The sequence below is a fragment of the Oncorhynchus kisutch genome, linkage group LG2, assembly GCF_002021735.2.
Source record: "Oncorhynchus kisutch isolate 150728-3 linkage group LG2, Okis_V2, whole genome shotgun sequence".
Lineage (NCBI taxonomy): Eukaryota > Metazoa > Chordata > Actinopteri > Salmoniformes > Salmonidae > Oncorhynchus > Oncorhynchus kisutch.
The window spans coordinates 8,482,107-8,503,792 of record NC_034175.2 but is presented as its reverse complement, the minus strand read 5'-3'; the positions used below and the strand labels follow the sequence as shown (position 1 = coordinate 8,503,792).

Genomic DNA, 21,686 nt, shown 5'->3' with positions numbered 1-21,686 from the left:
AGGGTGATTCAATTGAAATCCTACATCTGTAACTGTAAGTCGCTCTGGATAAGAGTTTCGCTAAATGACTAAGATGTAAATGTACTGTATAACTCTCTCTCAAACTTTCCTACATCCCCATGCTTTTTGATTCCCTTGTTTTACACTGGATGTTTTACACTGGATGTTTTACACTGGATGTTTTACACTGCATGTTTTACACTGGATGTTTTACACTGGATGTTTTACACTGGGGGCAGTGTTTTACACTGGGGGCAGTGTTTTACACTGGATATTTTACACTGGATGTAGCAGCAGACTATTAGATCAGTTCAGCTCTGGTACAAATGGACACTATGGACACTCTTTACTGTAGACGCACACACACACACGCACACGCACGCACGCACGCACACACACACACACACACACACACACACACACACACACACACACACACACACACACACACACACACACACACACACACACACACACACACACACACTTCCATGGGAGCAATTGAGATATATTTTTCCTCTCCTTCTCTCCTCCTCTCTCTATCCATCAGACACAGTGTATGACGAGAGGTTACTGACAGCTGCAGACAATTTCATTGCGGCTGCCTTCAAACTGCCTAGAGGTGAGACATAATCGCCTTCTCTCCCTTGTATTTCCTTTTCCTCACTACTACCTCACACCATATTTCAGAACCTTTCTTTCATATCCAGACCGTTACTTGCCATGGGGTAAGTAGCATCAGAGAAATGTCTTCATTCTTACCTTTTCCCAACCTGTCACCTGTATAGTATGGGCTCTGTATAGTATGGACTCTGTATAATATGGACTCTGTATAGTGTGGACTCTGTATAGTATGGACTCTGTATAGTGTGGACTCTGTATAATATGGACTCTGTATAGTATGGACTCTGTATAGTATGGACTCTGTATAGTATGGACTCTGTATAGTATGGACTCTGTATAGTATGTACTCTGTATAGTGTGGACTCTGTATAGTATGGACTCTGTATAGTATGGACTCTGTATAGTATGTACTCTGTATAGTGTGGACTCTGTATAGTATGGACTCTGTATAGTATGGGCTCTGTATAGTATGGGCTCTGTATAGAATGGACTCTGTATAGTATGGACTCTGTATAGTGTGGACTCTGTATAGAATGGACTCTGTATAGTATGGGCTCTGTATAGAATGGACTCTGTATAGTATGGACTCTGTATAGTATGGACTCTGTATAGAATGGACTCTGTATAGAATGGACTCTGTATAGTATGGACTCTGTATAGAATGGACTCTGTATAGTATGGGCTCTGTATAGAATGGACTCTGTATAGAATGGACTCTGTATAGTATGGGCTCTGTATAGAATGGACTCTGTATAGAATGGACTCTGTATAGTATGGGCTCTGTATAGTATGGACTCTGTATAGTATTGGCTCTGTACAGTGGTGGAAAAAGATTCTCAATTGTCATACTTGAGTAAAGGTACCTTAATAGAAAATTACTCAAGTAAAAGTGAAAGTCACCCTGTAAAATACTACTTGAGTAAAAACCTAAAAGTGTTTGGTTTTAAATATACTTAAGTATCAAAAGTAAATGGAATTGCTGAAATGTTCTTAAGTATCAAAAGTACAAATAAAAGTATAAACCATTTCAAATTCCTTATATTAAGCAAACAGACGGCACAATTACGGATAGCCAGGGGCACACTTCAACACTCCATAATTTGCAAATGAAGCATTTGTGTTTAGTGAGTCTGCCAGATCAGAGGCAGTAGGGATGACCAGGGATGTTCTCATGATAACTGTGTGAGTTAGACCATTTTCCTGTCAAAATGTAACGAGTACTTTTGGGTGTCAGGGACAATGTATGGAGTAAAAAGTACATTATTTTCTTTAGGAATGTAGTGAAGTAAAAGTAAATGTTTGGAAAAAATATAATTAGTAAAATACAGATACCACAAAAAAACGACTTAAGAAGTATTTTTACTGAAGTACTTTACACCACTGACTCTGTATAGTATGGGCTCTGTATAGTATGGGCTCTGTATAGCTCTGTATATTACTTTTATCAGTCTAACGATATACTTGGTTCTACACTGAACCATGTCAATCAAGTCAAGACAACTTGTCATGTCGATGTTCATCAGTAAAACATGTTTTGTTGTTGTTGCTTAAATAGTTTTCTCTGCCTCTTCTTTCTTTCTTGTCATTTTGTTTGTTTTCCCCCTATTATCTCTACCCAGCTTCTGGATGTTTCCCTCCATGTGGTGAGTGACTGTTTCCTCCTCAATTGTTCCTCCTCGCATGACCTTCCTGTTGAATCTCATGAACTCTAGCTCTGCTCAGCTATGGCCTCAACATGTTAAAAATATTCCAACTATTCTATGAATCAATCTATGATAGCAAGCTAGTTGTAATACCTGCTGTCAATATAATAGTTAGTTCAAATAGTTACACTAAGACATGTTATACGAAGTATTACATATATTTAATTCCCTATTGAATTCCTATGGTATTTCCTTTCTATTCTACCTTGTTCTAGAAATGTATAGGCCATGTGTTGCATTTCCTCCATGGGTTCCTCAGGTTTTCAGACTTCTGGTTATGTCTACAACTGTATCACCTGTCAGTATGACTCCTGTGAGTTCCCACTTGACTGTCCAAGTGAGTAACAAAACACCACCACATCAAATCTATTGACCATTCACACCGATTTATTTCATAACTCAAATACCCTCATCTCCCCAATGCCTGGTTAAAATACTTAAAAGACTGTCTGTGCAGCACTGTCTCTGCAGGACTGTCTGTGCAGGTCCGTTTATGTTGGACTGTCCTTGTAGGTCTGTCTGTGTAGGACTGTGTATGTAGGTCTGTCTGTGTAGGACTGTGTATGTAGGTCTGTCTGTGTAGGACTGTGTATGTAGTTCTGTCTGTGTAGGACTGTGTATGTAGTTCTGTCTGTGTAGGACTGTGTATGTAGTTCTGTCTGTGTAGGACTGTGTATGTAGTTCTGTCTGTGTAAGACTGTGTATGTAGTTCTGTCTGTGTAGGACTGTGTATGTAGTTATGTCTGTGTAGGACTGTGTATGTAGTTCTGTCTGTGTAGGACTGTGTATGTAGTTATGTCTGTGTAGAACTGTGTATGTAGTTCTGTCTGTGTAGGACTGTGTATGTAGTTCTGTCTGTGTAGGACTGTGTATGTAGTTCTGTCTGTGTAGGACTGTGTATGTAGTTCTGTCTGTGTAGGACTGTGTATGTAGTTCTGTCTGTGTAGGACTGTGTATGTAGTTATGTCTGTGTAGGACTGTGTATGTAGTTCTGTCTGTGTAGGACTGTGTATGTAGTTATGTCTGTGTAGGACTGTGTATGTAGTTATGTCTGTGTAGGACTGTGTATGTAGTTCTGTCTGTGTAGGACTGTGTATGTAGTTCTGTCTGTGTAGGACTGTGTATGTAGTTCTGTCTGTGTAGGACTGTGTATGTAGTTCTGTCTGTGTAGGACTGTGTATGTAGTTCTGTCTGTGTAGGACTGTGTATGTAGTTCTGTCTGTGTAGGACTGTGTATGTAGTTCTGTCTGTGTAGGCTATATGTTACATAAGTGCATTTTCCCCTCATGAAAACATCCACTTGGTGCCTTTCATCCTTGAAATGTTCTTAGCAGTGAAGTCTGATGATTTTTTTTTGCACAGACTGCCTCCCCAAGGTACCCTTTAAATCCTTGGTTTCTTTATGTAAGGTGACAGTCCCCTCCCACACACCATGGTATTCATATCCACCCAGTGCTGCACAATTACTGTTCAGCATATCATCCCTTCCAGTGCACCCCGCTAGAGGCTGTATTTAAATATTATCATTAAGAAGACTCAGACTGCCACTGTCTGCTGCCCCCTGAGAACAGCTTCACCACAAGGTGAGAGAGTTTCACTGTGTGTGTGTGTGTGTGTGTGTGTGTGTGTGTGTGTGTGTGTGTGTGTGTGTGTGTGTGTGTGTGTGTGTGTGTGTGTGTGTGTGTGTGTGTGTGTCTACAGCAAAGAACATCACAGTCATGGAGACCAACCGGACACAGATGAGGTGTGACGTCCCCTTTCCCCTGCCTTATGAAATGAAAGTGGTCTGGAGGTTTGCAGAGGAGGTCAGTGGATGTTATGGGATGTAGCTAGTTCTCCTATCCTTAGAGTGCCAATGCTGGAGATAATGGCCTAGCCCTAGCATGTCCATCATTATACAGTACCCAATACAAATCCTCACAATTAGGGCCCAAGTATGTCTTTAGATGAGAAACTCTCCCAAAATGATGAGCTGAATTATTAAAGTCATATTATAAAACCCTCCCTTTTCCTGAAACTTCCATTTAGACATGATTCCTTTGTAGTGAGAGAAGATCAGAGGATTGTGCAGTCATGTTGTCCCCTGACTTGCAGATCAGGACCCAGCAGGTGGATCAGTTTGAGGAGGTGACAGTAGGGATAGACCGGCTCTACTCTATCCCCTCAGCTGGTCTGCGACACCAGGGTACATACCAGTGTGAGATCTACTCTGACCAGCGCTCCTTAGTCAGACTTTACTACCACCTCATAGGTAATGATAGTGTTGTAGAGAGACATTCATTCAAGTCCCATATTATTTTCTATGTGTTGTATGGTGGTGACTCCCCATTCACCATCAATGTGTAGCAAGGTGGTCATTTTGTGCCAGAGAGCTTAACCACACATCTTTGTATATATCTTTATAGTCGATGTATCTCCTCTCTTTTTCTCTGTTATCTCCTCTATCTATCTCTCTGTGCTCTGAGTCTCTGACCTCTCTATCTCTCCCTCAATCTCTCCATCCCCACTCCCTTCCTCAACCCTGTCCACCCGTCTTCTCTCCCTCTCTGTCTATTTCTTTCTTTCTCTCTCTCTTCTTCATCTCTCTATCTCTCTCCCCCCCCCCCCCCCTCTCTCTCTCTGACCTAGTCATCCCCCAGGTGGTTGTAGGCCACAGTGAGCTGCAGGAGATATTTGATCTGTCACTGCTTCCAGGGGGCCAAATTGTCCCTGTGCCTGGTGGATGGTCTCTTGCCCTCCTCCGTCTCCCCCCTCCCTCTCTCCTCACAGCCTGTCTGACTTCTCTGCTGCTGCTGCTCTTCCTCTCCCTGGGGTAAGTAAACAGAGCTGTACAGTACTGCAGATATACCCTTCACTGCCCACATACAAAGTACACTTTTAGAAAAAAGGGTTCCAAAAGGGTTCTTTGGCTGTTCCCATAAAATAACCCTTTTTGGTTCCAGATAGAATCCTGATGAAGACATCTTGGCTGTCGAAACGATGTTGCTCCTAGAGTGTGCGGCTCTCCTTTTCTTTTTCAGTAACTTTTTTTTTTCCATGTAGAACCCTCTGGGGAAAGGGTTCTATGTGGAACCCAATAAGGTTCTACCTGGAACCAAAATGGTTCTAACCTGGAAACAAACCGTTTTTTCAAAGGCAGCGTTTCCCAAACTTGGGACCCCAAGCTGTGCACATTTGGTTTTTGCCCTAACACTACACTGCTGATTCAAATGATCAAATCTTGATGATTAGATGATTATTTGAATGAGCTGTGTAGTGCTAGGACAAAAAACGAAACGTGCAACCCCGGAACGGCCCTGTTCTATGGAGACAGCCACAGAACCCTTTTAGGTTCTAGATAGCACCTTTTGTATACACCCTATATACCCTCGGTGTCAGTGTCCCAGCTCACATACACAGAGCTGTAGATATACCTTTGACAGTGTTAGTATCCCTCCTCCCTCACAGATGGAGACAATCATTTATATTCTATACGCTATAGTATAGACAGTTATTAACGCAGAGAGTGCCTTAATACCCCTTAGCCGTGGCATATTCACCATACGGTGCCTCTTCAGGCCTTATTGCTTTATTAAAGCCATGTTGCTTTAACAGCATTGGATTGCTTTTTTGCCGTGCTGCCAATAAAGATGGTTTGAATCTGAACGTGACTTAACCAGAGAAAGGGCTGTCCCTGTCAAATACGGACAGGCAGTTTCAAATCCTTTCATATCTAGTTTCCAGAACAGTAATGAGGTTCATGTTTGCTATGTAACTGTGACACTATATCTCATTTCTTGGGGCCTAAAAAGATATGGCCACTTAGAGCTCCAATAGGACCAAAAATATTAGATTCTCCCTCAAAAATGACACATATCTAGTCTCATATGATGGCCATCATACCCAATTCAGCACTCATACCAGAGCTGTTTTATTTATGCATTATGTCATGTGTATATTACAGATTTTACCAAGGGGATATCCTAGTCTAGACATGGGTATAGTCTTACATATCACGGAGAAGCTCTCGTCTGGACTAACTCATCTGTGTCCCTGGTTGTCACAGGATTCTGCACTGGTGGTCGATAAAGAAAGAGAAGAGTGATGTGGAGCAAGCTGAAGACGATCCAGATTCAAGGTGCCCAGTGCGGGAGATTTATCTACTGCAATAAAAACGAGCAATCGGTCTTTAGCTGGTTTCACCACTAGAGGGCGATAAGCACATGTTAATATCTGTAACTTCAGTGCTTTAAGGCAGGAGTCATTATGATCGGTTGCCTTTACCTTCCGGATGTAAGACATTATTTGTTATAATGACAATGATTAGGCTACTATTATCACCACATACTGTGGCATGGTGAGACCAGGGAATGCTTAATGGGACAGATTCAACACATTTTTACTTGTTCAAAGACTCCTACTGTTATGACAGATTCGATGTGATACATAATGTGGCGTTTTTAATGAAGAAATCCTCAAACCTCAACCCTAACCTAGCCTCAACCCTTACCATAACCCTAGCTTCATTTCCACATCCCGGCTCAAACCTAACCCTCAACCCTAACCCTCAACCCTAACCCTCAACCCTAACCCTAACCCTAACCCTAACCCTAACAAAAAATAATTATATTAACTGATCATTAACTGTGACAGACAGATGGATTAAAACTATTGTATGAATTAACCCCTTCATTGGTTGAAAAAGATAGATCTAAAGAATGGTTTAAGCGATTTCGAAAATACAAAGTAATCTATTGTATTGTGTTTAATATAAAACTTTATTTTGCCCTGGTGAGGCAGACAAAGTTATGCTACAGTATTGTCAACTTGATGTGGCTCATGAGTATTACTGTATTATTAGTTCACTGTATTCTGTCTAGGTGGTTGTGAGACTATTGTGACACTCACCATACCATGATGGAGGGAACATGATCTGAGGAGAGGCGGAGAGTTACTGGCGTTATAAACCCTCAGTGTGTGTCTAAATATATACAGACATGACTCATCGCTTAACCCAGCCATTTAACAGGCGCTGAGGGTGTATTTTTTTCCTATGGTTTGTTCAGTTGTCTGGGCAATGGGTGATGCATCAAGGGGCCTCCTAGCTGGAGGTGTATTCTAGATTTTATCAAACCTGGAATCAAATTTTCCACTTCATGATATGCTGTTGTGGTTTGTGGCTTTTTGACCACCTACCGGACCAAACACTCTTTTTATTTTGTTTTTCTTAACCTTTATTTAACAAGGCAAGTCAGTTTTAAGAACACATTTTTATTTACAATGACGGCCTACCCCGACCAAATCCGGACGACGCTGGGCCAATTGTGCGCCTCCCTATGGGACTCTCAATCACGGCTGGATTTTATGGAGTTAATGGAGAAACCAAGGCAGAATCTCAAATTTGATGAAAATCTAAATATGAAGTCCACTATATACAGTTGAAGTTTACATACACCTTAGTCAAATACATTTAAACTCAGTTTTTCACAATTCCTGACATTTAATCCTCGTAAATATTCCCTGTCTTAGGTCAGTTAGGATCACAACTTTATTTTAAGAATGTGACATGTCAGAATAATAGTAGAGAGAATGATTTATTTCAGCTTTTATATCTTTCATCACATTCCCAGTGGGTCAGAAGTTTACATAGAATCAATTAGTATTTGGTAGCATTGCCTTTAAATTGTTTAACTTGAGTCAAAGGTTTCGGGTAGCCTTTCACAAGCTTCCCACAATAAGTTGGGTTTATTTTCGCCCATTCCTCCTGACAGAGCTGGTGTAACTGAGACAGGTTTGTAGGCCTCCGTGCTCGCACACGCTTGTTCAATTCTGCCCACAAATGTTCTATAGGATTGAGGTCAGGGCTTTGTGATGGCCACTCCAATACCTTGACTTTGTTGTCCTTAATCCATTTTGCCACAACTTTGGAAGTATGCTTGGGGTCATTGTCCATTTGGAAGACCCATTTGCGACCAAGCTTTAACTTCCTGACTGATGTCTTGAGATGTTGCTTCAATATATCCACATAATTTTCCTTCCTCATGATGCCATACATTTTGTGAAGTGCACCAGTCCCTCCTGCAGCAAAGCACCCCCACAACATGAGGCTGCCATCCCTGTGCTTCAAGGTTGGTATGGTGTTCTTCGGCTTACATTTTATTTTTTATTTTTTTTATTTAACCTTTATTTAACCAGGTAGGCTAGTTGAGAACAAGTTCTCATTTGCAACTGCGACCTGGCCAAGATAAAGCATAGCAGTGTGAGCAGACAACAAAGAGTTACACATGGAGTAAACAATTAACAAGTCAATAACACAGTAGAAAACAAAGGGGGAGTCTATATACAATGTGTGCAGAAGGCATGAGGAGGTAGGCAAATAATTAAAATTTTGCAGATTAAATGCCTCCCCTTGCATTTTACTTCAGTCATAAACTGTAGATTCATTCAATCAAACGCATTCAATTCAATAATTGAAAAAAAGTACCTCCATTTTCATTGAGTTGACATGAATTGACTTTGACCACAATCCTGTACACCACACGATCGCAGCATTTTATCATTGAGCATTAACCTTAACTTAGAGTCACCAATATCGCAAAGAAGAATATATGTCACAAATCAGCCCGACGTTAGAGCCTGCCCCAGCCTCGACCACACCTGTAGCTTCCATCCTCATGGGGCTCTATATCACTCTGACAGAGGTCACATCACTGACTTCTACTGTCATTTTACCAGAGAAAAAGTAGTTTTATGTAATCACATCAGGTAAACCTGGAACTTGGCTTTGTTTGAAGTCTCCATTGATGTTCCCAGTACCCTACAGATGATGATTCCCAGTACATCCTAACAGATGATGATGGACTGGACCCTCAAATTTGATTTAACTTTTATAAGGGAGTCAAGGTCTCTTTTACAGATGAGCCTGATGAAGGAACCAAGGTCTCTTTATTTGATGGACGATTTGGCTGCCTTTGTGTGTCCGTCATCGTTTGGAAAGGATTATGCTTTGTAAATGACATGCATTACATGCCAACTTATGTCTTGGTATCTGGGAGCCTGACCCTTTTCATCTCAACAATGAAGGCCTTTCCTTCAACTTGACTGGCACAAAGCCTGGTCGTAATACAATTATATCATCAGGGTGACATCTTTTGAGACCTCGTGGTCAGGTTGTTGTAAAATAAGGTTTTTAAATGTCTTTTTAGCGACCAGAAAAACACTTCTTTACCGGATTCTCTGACCTGATACCAATCAAAATATGACATATTTCCCAGACGTCTCGATGTCGGCGTGATAAAATATGTACAGTATTTTGGGTGTAATAACGTCTGACGTCTTTTCAACCAGAAAAACAAATTACAACCAGAAGGTTACGTCATGCTAATTGTCCCCTGTCCAGAAGCATCTCAGCCCATAGAAAGAATCCGTGTAGTTGGAACCAAGACAACTGATTTTGCAATGATTCCAGTAACGGATTGTGACCTCACCAAGTGAGTGTGCAGTTTGTTACCTTACCCAATCAACCCTAAGGAACTCCCAGACAGTCCATAGGCTCCCCAGCCTGAGGAAACTCCCTTAGCTAGAGGCGTTGAAATACAGCATGACAAAAATAACCTCTGAGAAATGGTGTAATCTTACAGGATATTCCACCCTCCCCCTCCTTTTACGTTTTATCGTAACTCTCACTGGGTGGGAAAAGTAGTGTTGTTTCCATAGCAGTTGTTGCGTGTTGGTGGTAGTTAGGGGTAGTTAAAACTAGTGGAAGTCCATTTCAGTTGCATTACAATGCGTGTTCTCTGTCCGCATTTCACCTTTGTCCTTCTTGCTGTCTTCGTCTTTCATGCCTCACAACACGATTCACATAAGACCTCAGCATCTACTGGTTTCTCTGCATCTCGTACGATTATGACATCGTTGTGGTACTAATGACAGTAATGAGAATCACGATCATATGATTACATTTACATAGCACTTCTCACAAGGCCTCAAAGCACTTCACTGTGCGTTGTCATCCCGTCCACAGTGAGTTGAGAACATCAGCTCCATTGGTATCAAAGTGGGTGACTGTTGATATGGAATGACTTTGAAACCTTGATGGGGAGATGGGAAGGAGATAGATCCGACCCTCAAACTTGCAATACACACACACACACACACACCACATCTTTCAGTTTAGTCACATTACTGTGGGAGCAGCATGTCTCTCGTTGGGCTGCCAGCTGAGAGCACTCCTCCCAGACGCAGGGCAGGAGGCCTAGACAGGGTCGGGAGGAAGTGATCATTTGAACCAGCTGCCAGGGGTAGTGATCTACTGCTTCGTCACACAGAGACCTCCTCAGACCCTGTGTGACCAACTAACAGCCTGGGAACCCTGGCCTGGGTCCCAACATAAACCCAGCCCCTCGTATCAGCATCCTTCATCCACATCTCTGCGTCTGGGCTTTCACATACGGTCAGGGCGTTTGGGGATAGTCACGTCATATATGTCACCTTATCAGATAGTATATATATATCACATAGTCCCCCTCCTAAGCCAAGAAGTTAGTGAAGCCAGAAGTCGATAACATGATATCAACCCACATCTAGTGAGTGTGATGAGTAATGGTGATGACATAAACTGCTACCCTTCAGACCCTCACATACTCACCACAAGAATGTGACTCAAGACTCATTTTAATCACCACCCTTGTTGTACTGGCAGTATTGACCGGCACTGCCTATCACCAGTTAGATTGGTTAGATTGATACTTAATACAGGGAAGCTGCCCAAAGTCATCATTTATGCATATCATTTAAAAAAAAAATAATAATGTAAATTCTCCTCAATTTCGTGGTATCCAATTGGTAGTAGTTACCAATCCAAAGTCATAATTTATGCATATCATTTATTTTATTTTATTAAATATACAGTGCCTTGCGAAAGTATTCGGCCCCCTTGAACTTTGCGACCTTTTGCCACATTTCAGGCTTCAAACATAAAGATATAAAACTGTATTTTTTGTGAAGAATCAACAACAAGTGGGACACAATCATGAAGCGGAACGACATTTATTGGATATTTCAAACTTTTTTAACAAATCAAAAACTGAAAAACTGGGCGTGCAAAATTATTCAGCCCATTAAGTTAATACTTTGTAACGCCACATTTTGCTGCGATTACAGCTGTAAGTCGCTTGGGGTATGTCTCTATCAGAAATGTTTTCCCATTCCTCCTTGCAAAACAGCTCGAGCTCAGTGAGGTTGGATGGAGAGCATTTGTGAACAGCGTGCTAGCATTTGTGAACAACAGATACTGTAACTACTCCAGAAGATAACTGTCAGAACTTACTGTTACACATAAACTTACAGTTTATTTTCAGAAAATGTAACATGTGTAAATATCTGTATTAACATAACAAGATTCAGCAACTGAGACATAAACTGAACAAGTTCCACAGACATGTGACTAACAGAAATTGAAAAATGTGTCCCTGAACAAAGGGGGGGTCAAAATCAAAAGTAACAGTCAGAATCTGGTGTGGCCACCAGCTGCATTATGTACTGCAGTGCATCTCCTCCTCATGGACTGCACCAGATTTGCCAGTTCTTGCTGTGAGAAGTTACCTCACTCTTCCACCCAGTCACCTGCAAGTTCCTGGACATTTCTGGGGTGAATGGCCCTAGTCCTCACCCTCCGATCCAACAGGTCCCAGACGTGCTCAATGGGATTGAGATCCGGGCTCTTCGCTGGCCATGGCAGAACACTGACATTCCTGTCTTGCAGGAAATCATCTGGAGGGTCATGTCAGGATGAGCAGGAAGGGTACCACATGAGGGAGGAGGATGTCTTCCCTGTAACGCACGGCGCTGAGATTGCCTGCAATGACAACAAGCTCAGTCAGATGATGCTGTGACACACCGCCCCAGACCATGACCATCCACCTCCAAATCGATCCCGCTCCAGAGTACAGGCCTCTGTGTAACGCTCATTCCTTCGACAATAAACGTGAATCTGACCATCACCCCTGGTGAGACAAAACTGTGACTCGTCAGAGAAGAGCTCTTTTTGCTAGTCCTGTCTGGTCCAGCGACGGTGGGTTTGTGCCCATAGGCGACGTTGTTGCCGGTGATGTCTGGTGAGGTCCTGCCTTACAACAGGCCTACAAGCACTCAGTCTAGCCTCTCTCAGCCTATTGCGGACAGTCTGAGCACTGATGGAGGGATTGTGCGTTCCTGGTGTAACTCGGGCAGTCCCTCTTGTTAAACAGAAAACCCAAACATATGGCAGAAGATCCACAAGGTCTGCCATGAGAGGTGACTGTATAGTTCCCTTAGTTCCCGTTTTCTCTGTGAGAGCTTCCCATGTCTGGAATACACTGCCATCAGACACACATAACTGCACCACACAAGACATGGCTATAGGTCAATCAGATTTGTGAACATGGTCCCTAGCTGCGTGTTGCCGCTTTCCATGTTGTCTGTTTGTAGCTTGTGAGGTGTGGAAACACTTTGTTGCTTTTATGAATTTTGTCTTGCTGCTTTTTGTTCTATGTTGCTATGTCTGTATGCTACGTATTGCTTGTCCTATGTTGCTCTGTCTGCATGCTATGTCTTGCTTGTCCTATGTCTCTATTGTCTATATGTAATTGTTTTTAATAACCTGCCAGGGACTGCGATTGAAAATTTGTCGACTGGCTAAAACCGGCACTTTTACTGAAATGTTGATTAATGTGCACTGTCCCTGTAAAAAAAAAAATAAAAAAAAAATAAACTCCCGCAGGTGTGATGTTTCGGATGTACCGATCCTGTGCAGGTGTTGTTACACGTGGTCTGCCACTGCGAGGACGATCAGCTGTCCATCCTGTCTATCTGTAGCGCTGTCTTAGGTGTCTCACAGTACGGACATTGCAATTTATTTCCCTGGCCACATCTGCAGTCCTCATGCCTCCTTGCAGCATGACTAAGGCATGTTCACGCAGATGAGCAGGGGCATCTTTCTTTTGGTGTTTTTCAGAGTCAGTAGAAAGGCCTCTTTAGTGTCCTACGTTTTCATAACTGTGACCTTAATTGCCTACCGTCTGTAAGCTGTTAGTGTCTTAACGACCGTTCCACAGGTGCATGTTCATTAATTGTTTATGGTTCATTGAACAAGCATGAGGAACAGTGTTTAAACCCTTTACTATGAAGATCTGTGAAGTTACTTGGATGTTTACGAATTATCTTTGAAAGACAGGGTCCTGAAAAAGGGACGTTTCTTTTTTGCTGAGTTTGTTATTAAAGGAATGCATTTATTCATTTACACGCTTTTTTGCTACACAAAGAGCAATCTTAGTAAATGTTACATGACAGATTTGGACCAGTGGTTTAACCAGTTGATAATGCTGTTGTCATTTTCATTTAACTAGTTGATAATGCTATTGCAGTGTTCATTTAAACAGTTGATAATGCTGTTGTAGTGTTCATTTGACCAGTTGATAATGTGAAGTAGTGTTCATTTAACCAGTTGATAATGCTGTTTTAGTGTTCATTTGACCAGTTGATTTTTTTAAATGTACCTTTATTTAACTAGGCAAGTCAGTTAAGAACATATTATTATTTTCAATGATGGCCTAGGAAGAGTGGGTTATCTGCCTGTTCAGGGGCAGAACAGCAGATTTGTACCTTGTCAGCTCGGGGATTTGAACTTGCAACCTTCCGGCTACTAGTCCAATGCTCTAACCACTAGGCTACCCTGCCGCCCCAGTTCATAATGACCAGTTGATAATGCTGCTGTAGTGTTCATTTAACCAGCTGATAATGCTATTGCAGTGTTCATTTAACCGGTTGATAATGCTGTTTTAGTGTTCATTTGACAAGTTGATAATGCTGTTGTAGTGTTCATTTAATCAGTTGATACTGCTGTTGTCGTGTTCATTTAACCAGTTGATAATGCTGTTGTAGTTTTCATTTAACCAGTTGATAAGTCTGTTGTCGTGTTCATTTAACTGGTTGATAATGCTGTTATCGTTTTCATTTAAACAGTTGATAATACTGTTGTTGTGTTCATTTAACCAGTTGATAATGCTGTTGTCGTGTTCATTTAACCAGTTGAGAATGCTGTTGTCGTGTTCATTTAACCAGTTGATAATGCTGATGTCGTGTTCATTTAACCAGTTGATACTGCTGTTGTCGTGTTCATTTAACCAGTTGATAATGCTGTTGTCGTGTTCATTTAACCAGTTGAGAATGCTGTTGTCGTGTTCATTTAACCAGTTGATAATGCTGATGTCGTGTTCATTTAACCAGTTGATACTGCTGTTGTCGTGTTCATTTAACCAGTTGATAATGCTGTTGTCGTGTTCATTTAACCAGTTGATACTGCTGTTGTCGTGTTCATTTAACCAGTTGATAATGCTGTTGTCGTGTTCATTTAACCAGTCGATAATGCTGATGACGTGTTCATTTAACCAGTTGATACTGCTGCTGTCGTGTTCATTTAACCAGTTGATAATGATGTTGTAGTGTTCATTTAACCAGTTGATAATGCTGTTGTCGTTTTCATTCGACCAGTTGATAATGCTGTTGTAGTGTTCATTTAACCAGTTGATACTGCTGTTGTCGTGTTCATTTAACCAGTTGATAATGCTGTTGTCGTGTTCATTTAACTGGTTGATGATGCTGTTGTCGTTTTCATAATGACCAGTTGATAATGCTGTTGTAGTGTTCATTTAACCAGCTGATAATGCTATTGCAGTGTTCATTTAACCGGTCGATAATGCTGTTTTAGTGTTCATTTGACCAGTTGATAATGCTCTTGTAGTGTTCATTTAATCAGTTGATACTGCTGTTGTCGTGTTCATTTAACCAGTTGATAATGCTGTTGTAGTTTTCATTTAACCAGTTGATAAGTCTGTTGTCGTGTTCATTTAACTGGTTGATAATGCTGTTGTCGTTTTCATTTGACCAGTTGATAATGCTGTTGTAGTGTTCATTTAACCAGTTGATACTGCTGTTGTCGTGTTCATTTAACCAGTTGATAATACTGTTGTCGTGTTCATTTAACCAGTTGATAAGGCTGTTGTCGTGTTCATTTAACCAGTTGATAATGCTGTTGTCGTGTTCATTTAACCAGTTGATACTGCTGTTGTCGTGTTCATTTAACCAGTTGATAATGCTGTTATCGTTTTCATTTAAACAGTTGATAATACTGTTGTCGTGTTCATTTAACCAGTTGATAATGCTGTTGTCGTGTTCATTTAACCAGTTGAGAATGCTGTTGTCGTGTTCATTTAACCAGTTGATAATGCTGATGTCGTGTTCATTTAACCAGTTGATACTGCTGTTGTCGTGTTCATTTAACCAGTTGATAATGCTGTTGTCGTGTTCATTTAACCAGTTGATACTGCTGTTGTCGTGTTCATTTAACCAGTTGATAATGCTGTTGTAGTGTTCATTTAACCAGTTGATAATGATGTTGTCGTGTTCATTTAACCAGTTGATAATGATGTTGTCGTGTTCATTTAACCAGTTGATAATGCTGATGTCGTGTTCATTTAACCAGTTGATACTGCTGTTGTCGTGTTCATTTAACCAGTTGATAATGCTGTTGTCGTGTTCATTTAACCAGTTGATACTGCTGTTGTCGTGTTCATTTAACCAGTTGATACTGCTGTTGTCGTGTTCATTTAACCAGTTGATAATGCTGTTGTAGTTTTCATTTAACCAGTTGATAAGTCTGTTGTCGTGTTCATTTAACTGGTTGATAATGCTGTTGTCGTTTTCATTTGACCAGTTGATAATGCTGTTGTAGTGTTCATTTAACCAGTTGATACTGCTGTTGTCGTGTTCATTTAACCAGTTGATAATACTGTTGTCGTGTTCATTTAACCAGTTGATACTGCTGTTGTCGTGTTCATTTAACCAGTTGATAATGCTGTTATCGTTTTCATTTAAACAGTTGATAATGCTGTTGTTGTGTTCATTTAACCAGTTGATAATGCTGTTGTCGTGTTCATTTAACCAGTTGATAAGGCTGTTGTCGTGTTCATTTAACCAGTTGATAATACTGTTGTCTTTTTCATTTAACTAGTTGATAATGCTGTTGTCGTGTTCATTTAACCAGTTGATAATGCTGTTGTCGTGTTCATTTAACCAGTTGATAATGCTGATGACGTGTTCATTTAACCAGTTGATACTGCTGCTGTCGTGTTCATTTAACCAGTTGATAATGATGTTGTAGTGTTCATTTAACCAGTTGATAATGCTGTTGTCGTTTTCATTCGACCAGTTGATAATGCTGTTGTAGTGTTCATTTAACCAGTTGATACTGCTGTTGTCGTGTTCATTTAACCAGTTGATAATGCTGTTGTCGTGTTCATTTAACTGGTTGATGATGCTGTTGTCGTTTTCATAATGACCAGTTGATAATGCTGTTGTAGTGTTCATTTAACCAGCTTATAATGCTATTGCAGTGTTCATTTAACCGGTCGATAATGCTGTTTTAGTGTTCATTTGACCAGTTGATAATGCTGTTGTAGTGTTCATTTAATCAGTTGATACTGCTGTTGTCGTGTTCATTTAACCAGTTGGTAATGCTGTTGTAGTTTTCATTTAACCAGTTGATAAGTCTGTTGTCGTGTTCATTTAACTGGTTGATAATGCTGTTGTCGTTTTCATTTGACCAGTTGATAATGCTGTTGTAGTGTTCATTTAACCAGTTGATACTGCTGTTGTCGTGTTCATTTAACCAGTTGATAATACTGTTGTCGTGTTCATTTAACCAGTTGATAAGGCTGTTGTCGTGTTCATTTAACCAGTTGATAATGCTGTTGTCGTGTTCATTTAACCAGTTGATACTGCTGTTGTCGTGTTCATTTAACCAGTTGATAATGCTGTTATCGTTTTCATTTAAACAGTTGATAATACTGTTGTCGTGTTCATTTAACCAGTTGATAATGCTGTTGTCGTGTTCATTTAACCAGTTGAGAATGCTGTTGTCGTGTTCATTTAACCAGTTGATAATGCTGATGTCGTGTTCATTTAACCAGTTGATACTGCTGTTGTCGTGTTCATTTAACCAGTTGATAATGCTGTTGTCGTGTTCATTTAACCAGTTGATACTGCTGTTGTCGTGTTCATTTAACCAGTTGATAATGCTGTTGTAGTGTTCATTTAACCAGTTGATAATGATGTTGTCGTGTTCATTTAACCAGTTGATAATGATGTTGTCGTGTTCATTTAACCAGTTGATAATGCTGATGTCGTGTTCATTTAACCAGTTGATAATGCTGTTGTAGTGTTCATTTAACCAGTTGATAATGATGTTGTCGTGTTCATTTAACCAGTTGATAATGATGTTGTCGTGTTCATTTAACCAGTTGATAATGCTGATGTCGTGTTCATTTAACCAGTTGATAAGTCTGTTGTCGTGTTCATTTAACTGGTTGATAATGCTGTTGTCGTTTTCATTTGACCAGTTGATAATGCTGTTGTAGTGTTCATTTAACCAGTTGATACTGCTGTTGTCGTGTTCATTTAACCAGTTGATAATACTGTTGTCGTGTTCATTTAACCAGTTGATAAGGCTGTTGTCGTGTTCATTTAACCAGTTGATAATGCTGTTGTCGTGTTCATTTAACCAGTTGATACTGCTGTTGTCGTGTTCATTTAACCAGTTGATAATGCTGTTATCGTTTTCATTTAAACAGTTGATAATACTGTTGTCGTGTTCATTTAACCAGTTGATAATGCTGTTGTCGTGTTCATTTAACCAGTTGAGAATGCTGTTGTCGTGTTCATTTAACCAGTTGATAATGCTGATGTCGTGTTCATTTAACCAGTTGATACTGCTGTTGTCGTGTTCATTTAACCAGTTGATAATGCTGTTGTCGTGTTCATTTAACCAGTTGATACTGCTGTTGTCGTGTTCATTTAACCAGTTGATAATGCTGTTGTAGTGTTCATTTAACCAGTTGATAATGATGTTGTCGTGTTCATTTAACCAGTTGATAATGATGTTGTCGTGTTCATTTAACCAGTTGATAATGCTGATGTCGTGTTCATTTAACCAGTTGATAATGCTGTTGTAGTGTTCATTTAACCAGTTGATAATGATGTTGTCGTGTTCATTTAACCAGTTGATAATGATGTTGTCGTGTTCATTTAACCAGTTGATAATGCTGATGTCGTGTTCATTTAACCAGTTGATACTGCTGTTGTCGTGTTTATTTAACCAGTTGATAATGCTGTTGTCGTGTTCATTTAACCAGTTGATACTGCTGTTGTCGTGTTCATTTAACCAGTTGATAAGGCTGTTGTCGTGTTCATTTAACCAGTTGATACTGCTGTTGTCGTGTTCATTTAACCAGTTGATAATGCTGTTGTAGTGTTCATTTAACCAGTTGATAATGATGTTGTCGTTTTCATTTAACCAGTTGATAATGCTGATGTCGTGTTCATTTAACCAGTTGATACTGCTGTTGTCGTGTTCATTTAACCAGTTGATAAGGCTGTTGTCATGTTCCTTTAACCAGTTGATACTGCTGTTGTCGTGTTCATTTAACCAGTTGATAATGCTGTTGTCGTGTTCATTTAACCAGTTGATACTGCTGTTGTCGTGTTCATTTAACCAGTTGATAAGGCTGTTGTCATGTTCCTTTAACCAGTTGATACTGCTGTTGTCGTGTTCATTTAACCAGTTGATAATGCTGTTGTCGTGTTCATTTAACCAGTTGATACTGCTGTTGTCGTGTTCATTTAACCAGTTGATAAGGCTGTTGTCGTGTTCATTTAACCAGTTGATACTGCTGTTGTCGTGTTCATTTAACCAGTTGATACTGCTGTTGTCGTGTTCATTTAACCAGTTGATAATGCTGTTGTCGTGTTCATTTAACCAGTTGAGAATGCTGTTGTCGTGTTCATTTAACCAGTTGATAATGCTGATGTCGTGTTCATTTAACCAGTTGATACTGCTGTTGTCGTGTTCATTTAACCAGTTGATAATGATGTTGTAGTGTTCATTTAACCAGTTGATAATGATGTTGTCGTGTTCATTTAACCAGTTGATAAGGCTGTTGTCGTGTTCATTTAACCAGTTGATAATACTGTTGTCTTTTTCATTTAACTAGTTGATAATGCTGTTGTCGTGTTCATTTAACCTTTTGATAATGCTGTTGTCGTGTTCATTTAACCAGTTGATAATGCTGATGTCGTGTTCATTTAACCAGTTGATACTGCTGTTGTCGTGTTCATTTAACCAGTTGATAATGATGTTGTAGTGTTCATTTAACCAGTTGATAATGCTGTTGTCGTTTTCATTTGACCAGTTGATAATGCTGTTGTAGTGTTCATTTAACCAGTTGATACTGCTGTTGTCGTGTTCATTTAACCAGTTGATAATGCTGTTGTCGTGTTCATTTAACTGGTTGATGATGCTGTTGTCGTTTTCATTTGACCAGTTGATAATGCTGTTGTAGTGTTCATTTAACCAGTTGATACTGCTGTTGTCGTGTTCATTTAACAGGTTGATAATGCTGTTGTGGTTTTATTTAACCAGTTGATAATGCTGTTGTCGTGTTCATTTAACCAGTTGATAATACTGTTATAGTGCTCATTTCGGTCCGTTGCACATCTATAAATGAAAGACCTCTAATCAGTCAAGAACAATCATCATTGTCAGAGCAATATATCTGTTTATTAACATTTTGATAACATCACAAGGTATTCGCTTATAGAATTGCTTGTGATCTTTAAAGTTAGCTCTGACAAGTTCGTTCAGCTTATCATAATTGGGAAGGGGATACCTAGTCAGTTGAACAACTGAAAGGATTCAACTGAAATTTGTTTTCCACATTTAACCCAAACCCTCTAAATCAGAGCGGTGCGGGGGACTGCCTATAATTGACGTCCACGTCACCAGTTGTTGGGGGTTAACTGCCTTGCTCATGGACAGATCGGCAGATGTTTCAACCTTGGCGGTTCAGCGATTTGAACCAGTGACCTTTCGGTTACTGGCCCAACACTCTTAACCACTAGGCTACCTGCTGCCCCCAGCATGATGCTTCACACAGCTAATATGTTCTCTGCAAGACAGGCTCTTTAACGCTCTGTTAGTGTTACATAGCAGCGTTTCAAAACAAATGGGTGTCACTTACACAATTAGTATATACGGTAATGAACTGTTTTCAACCTATTTTAGACCTGTCATAAAAGTGTTTGTATGGAACAAAAACAGCAACAAAGACTCTCCTCCCTCTACCAGTCAAATGAAACCAATGCAAAGCAACTGGCCCTCTAACTGCCCTGAGAGGTCAGAAATGTTGACTCTACATCAGTAATTATACCTCTTGATGAGCAACGATGACCCTCCTGATGATAGATGTCTCTAACAGAACCTCTCATTTCTCAGATTATCATGTGTTGCACAATGGAAATGTCACGTCTTTCCTACAGTCAACAGAACCATTAGTGGATAGTACATCATGCAGACGTTCCATTGTAAACTAGGGGCCAGTATTAGGGGCCACAGTAAAGGATGGTAGATTATGGGTTATAGAAATGTTTGGAATTACTCTTACCTATCAACTGTCAGGGAAATCAGGGGTATAGTTAGCATTAATAGTGGAGTCAGATGAAGCAACCACCAAGACACTGATTTCAACATCCTAGATTGATAGGATCATTGAGAGATGGGTGTGGTAACCAAAACAATCCCTCCTCAACAAATCAACAGTAGGCTACTGTACTTCATTTTCCTCACAAAATACTTCATTTTTATTTTCTCATTTTTATAAAATTCCCAAAACATACATACATTCATTCACATTTGCAAAATAATATGATAAAGGAAATCATCACATACAATGAAAAATGTGCATAAACAATCTATACCGATGTGCTCAGTCAGTTCAGTTCAAACCGAGCCATGTCTATACTCAACATGACAGCAGAACCATTGTCCGTCTATCTCACAGGGCTTCACAACGCATCCCTGGGAGTGGACATCACATGTATGATTGTCTTACTGCGGAGTCTGTCACTATTATTTACACTGAAATAAATAGCTTCACCAACCACAAGACATTTTGCTAGTTTGCTTCCAAGGTAATGTTTTTTTTAAAAGCTGTGATTAAAATCCAGAAAATTTCCAGTGCATTATTGAGAGAAGTATATTTAAAAACAAAGAAAAGCTACTATGTCGGATATAGTATTTTGTTGTGTAAGGCACATATCAAGTCATTTACAGCGTGATCTAATAACAGTTCAATCATGTTGTGCTCAAGAGAGATTACAAATCCTTATATTAAATAAATGTAACACTTAGTTCGTTAGGCAGTCAGTAGAAATAAGCAACAGCAAATCAAGGGCCATCTAGAACAGATTATTAGTCTTATCATCAACTGCTGAGAGGACTCCTGAGAGGTA

General features: G+C 40.1%; 1 protein-coding gene across 1 annotated transcript; it reads left to right on the top strand.

The window, feature by feature from the left end:
- The first annotated feature begins 543 nt into the window (after window positions 1-543).
- spaca6 (sperm acrosome associated 6) lies at window positions 544-7,115 on the top strand. Its single transcript, XM_020504967.2, has 7 exons — window positions 544-622; window positions 2,244-2,267; window positions 2,587-2,664; window positions 4,029-4,132; window positions 4,422-4,578; window positions 4,956-5,139; window positions 6,373-7,115. Exons 4-7 carry the CDS (start codon window positions 4,046-4,048, stop codon window positions 6,476-6,478), a joined length of 534 nt encoding a protein of 177 aa, XP_020360556.1. The 5' UTR covers window positions 544-622; window positions 2,244-2,267; window positions 2,587-2,664; window positions 4,029-4,045; the 3' UTR covers window positions 6,479-7,115.
- The last annotated feature ends 14,571 nt before the right edge of the window (window positions 7,116-21,686 follow it).

Excerpts from the sequence above, each read along its gene's own strand:
- spaca6 (XM_020504967.2), top strand. The coding sequence starts at position 4,046 with ATGGAGACCAACCGGACACAGATGAGGTGTGACGTCCCCTTTCCCCTG. Across the intron at positions 4,579-4,955 it reads ACTTTACTACCACCTCATAG|TCATCCCCCAGGTGGTTGTA; the intron begins GTAATGATAGTG and ends TCTCTGACCTAG. Across the intron at positions 5,140-6,372 it reads CTGCTCTTCCTCTCCCTGGG|GATTCTGCACTGGTGGTCGA; the intron begins GTAAGTAAACAG and ends TGGTTGTCACAG.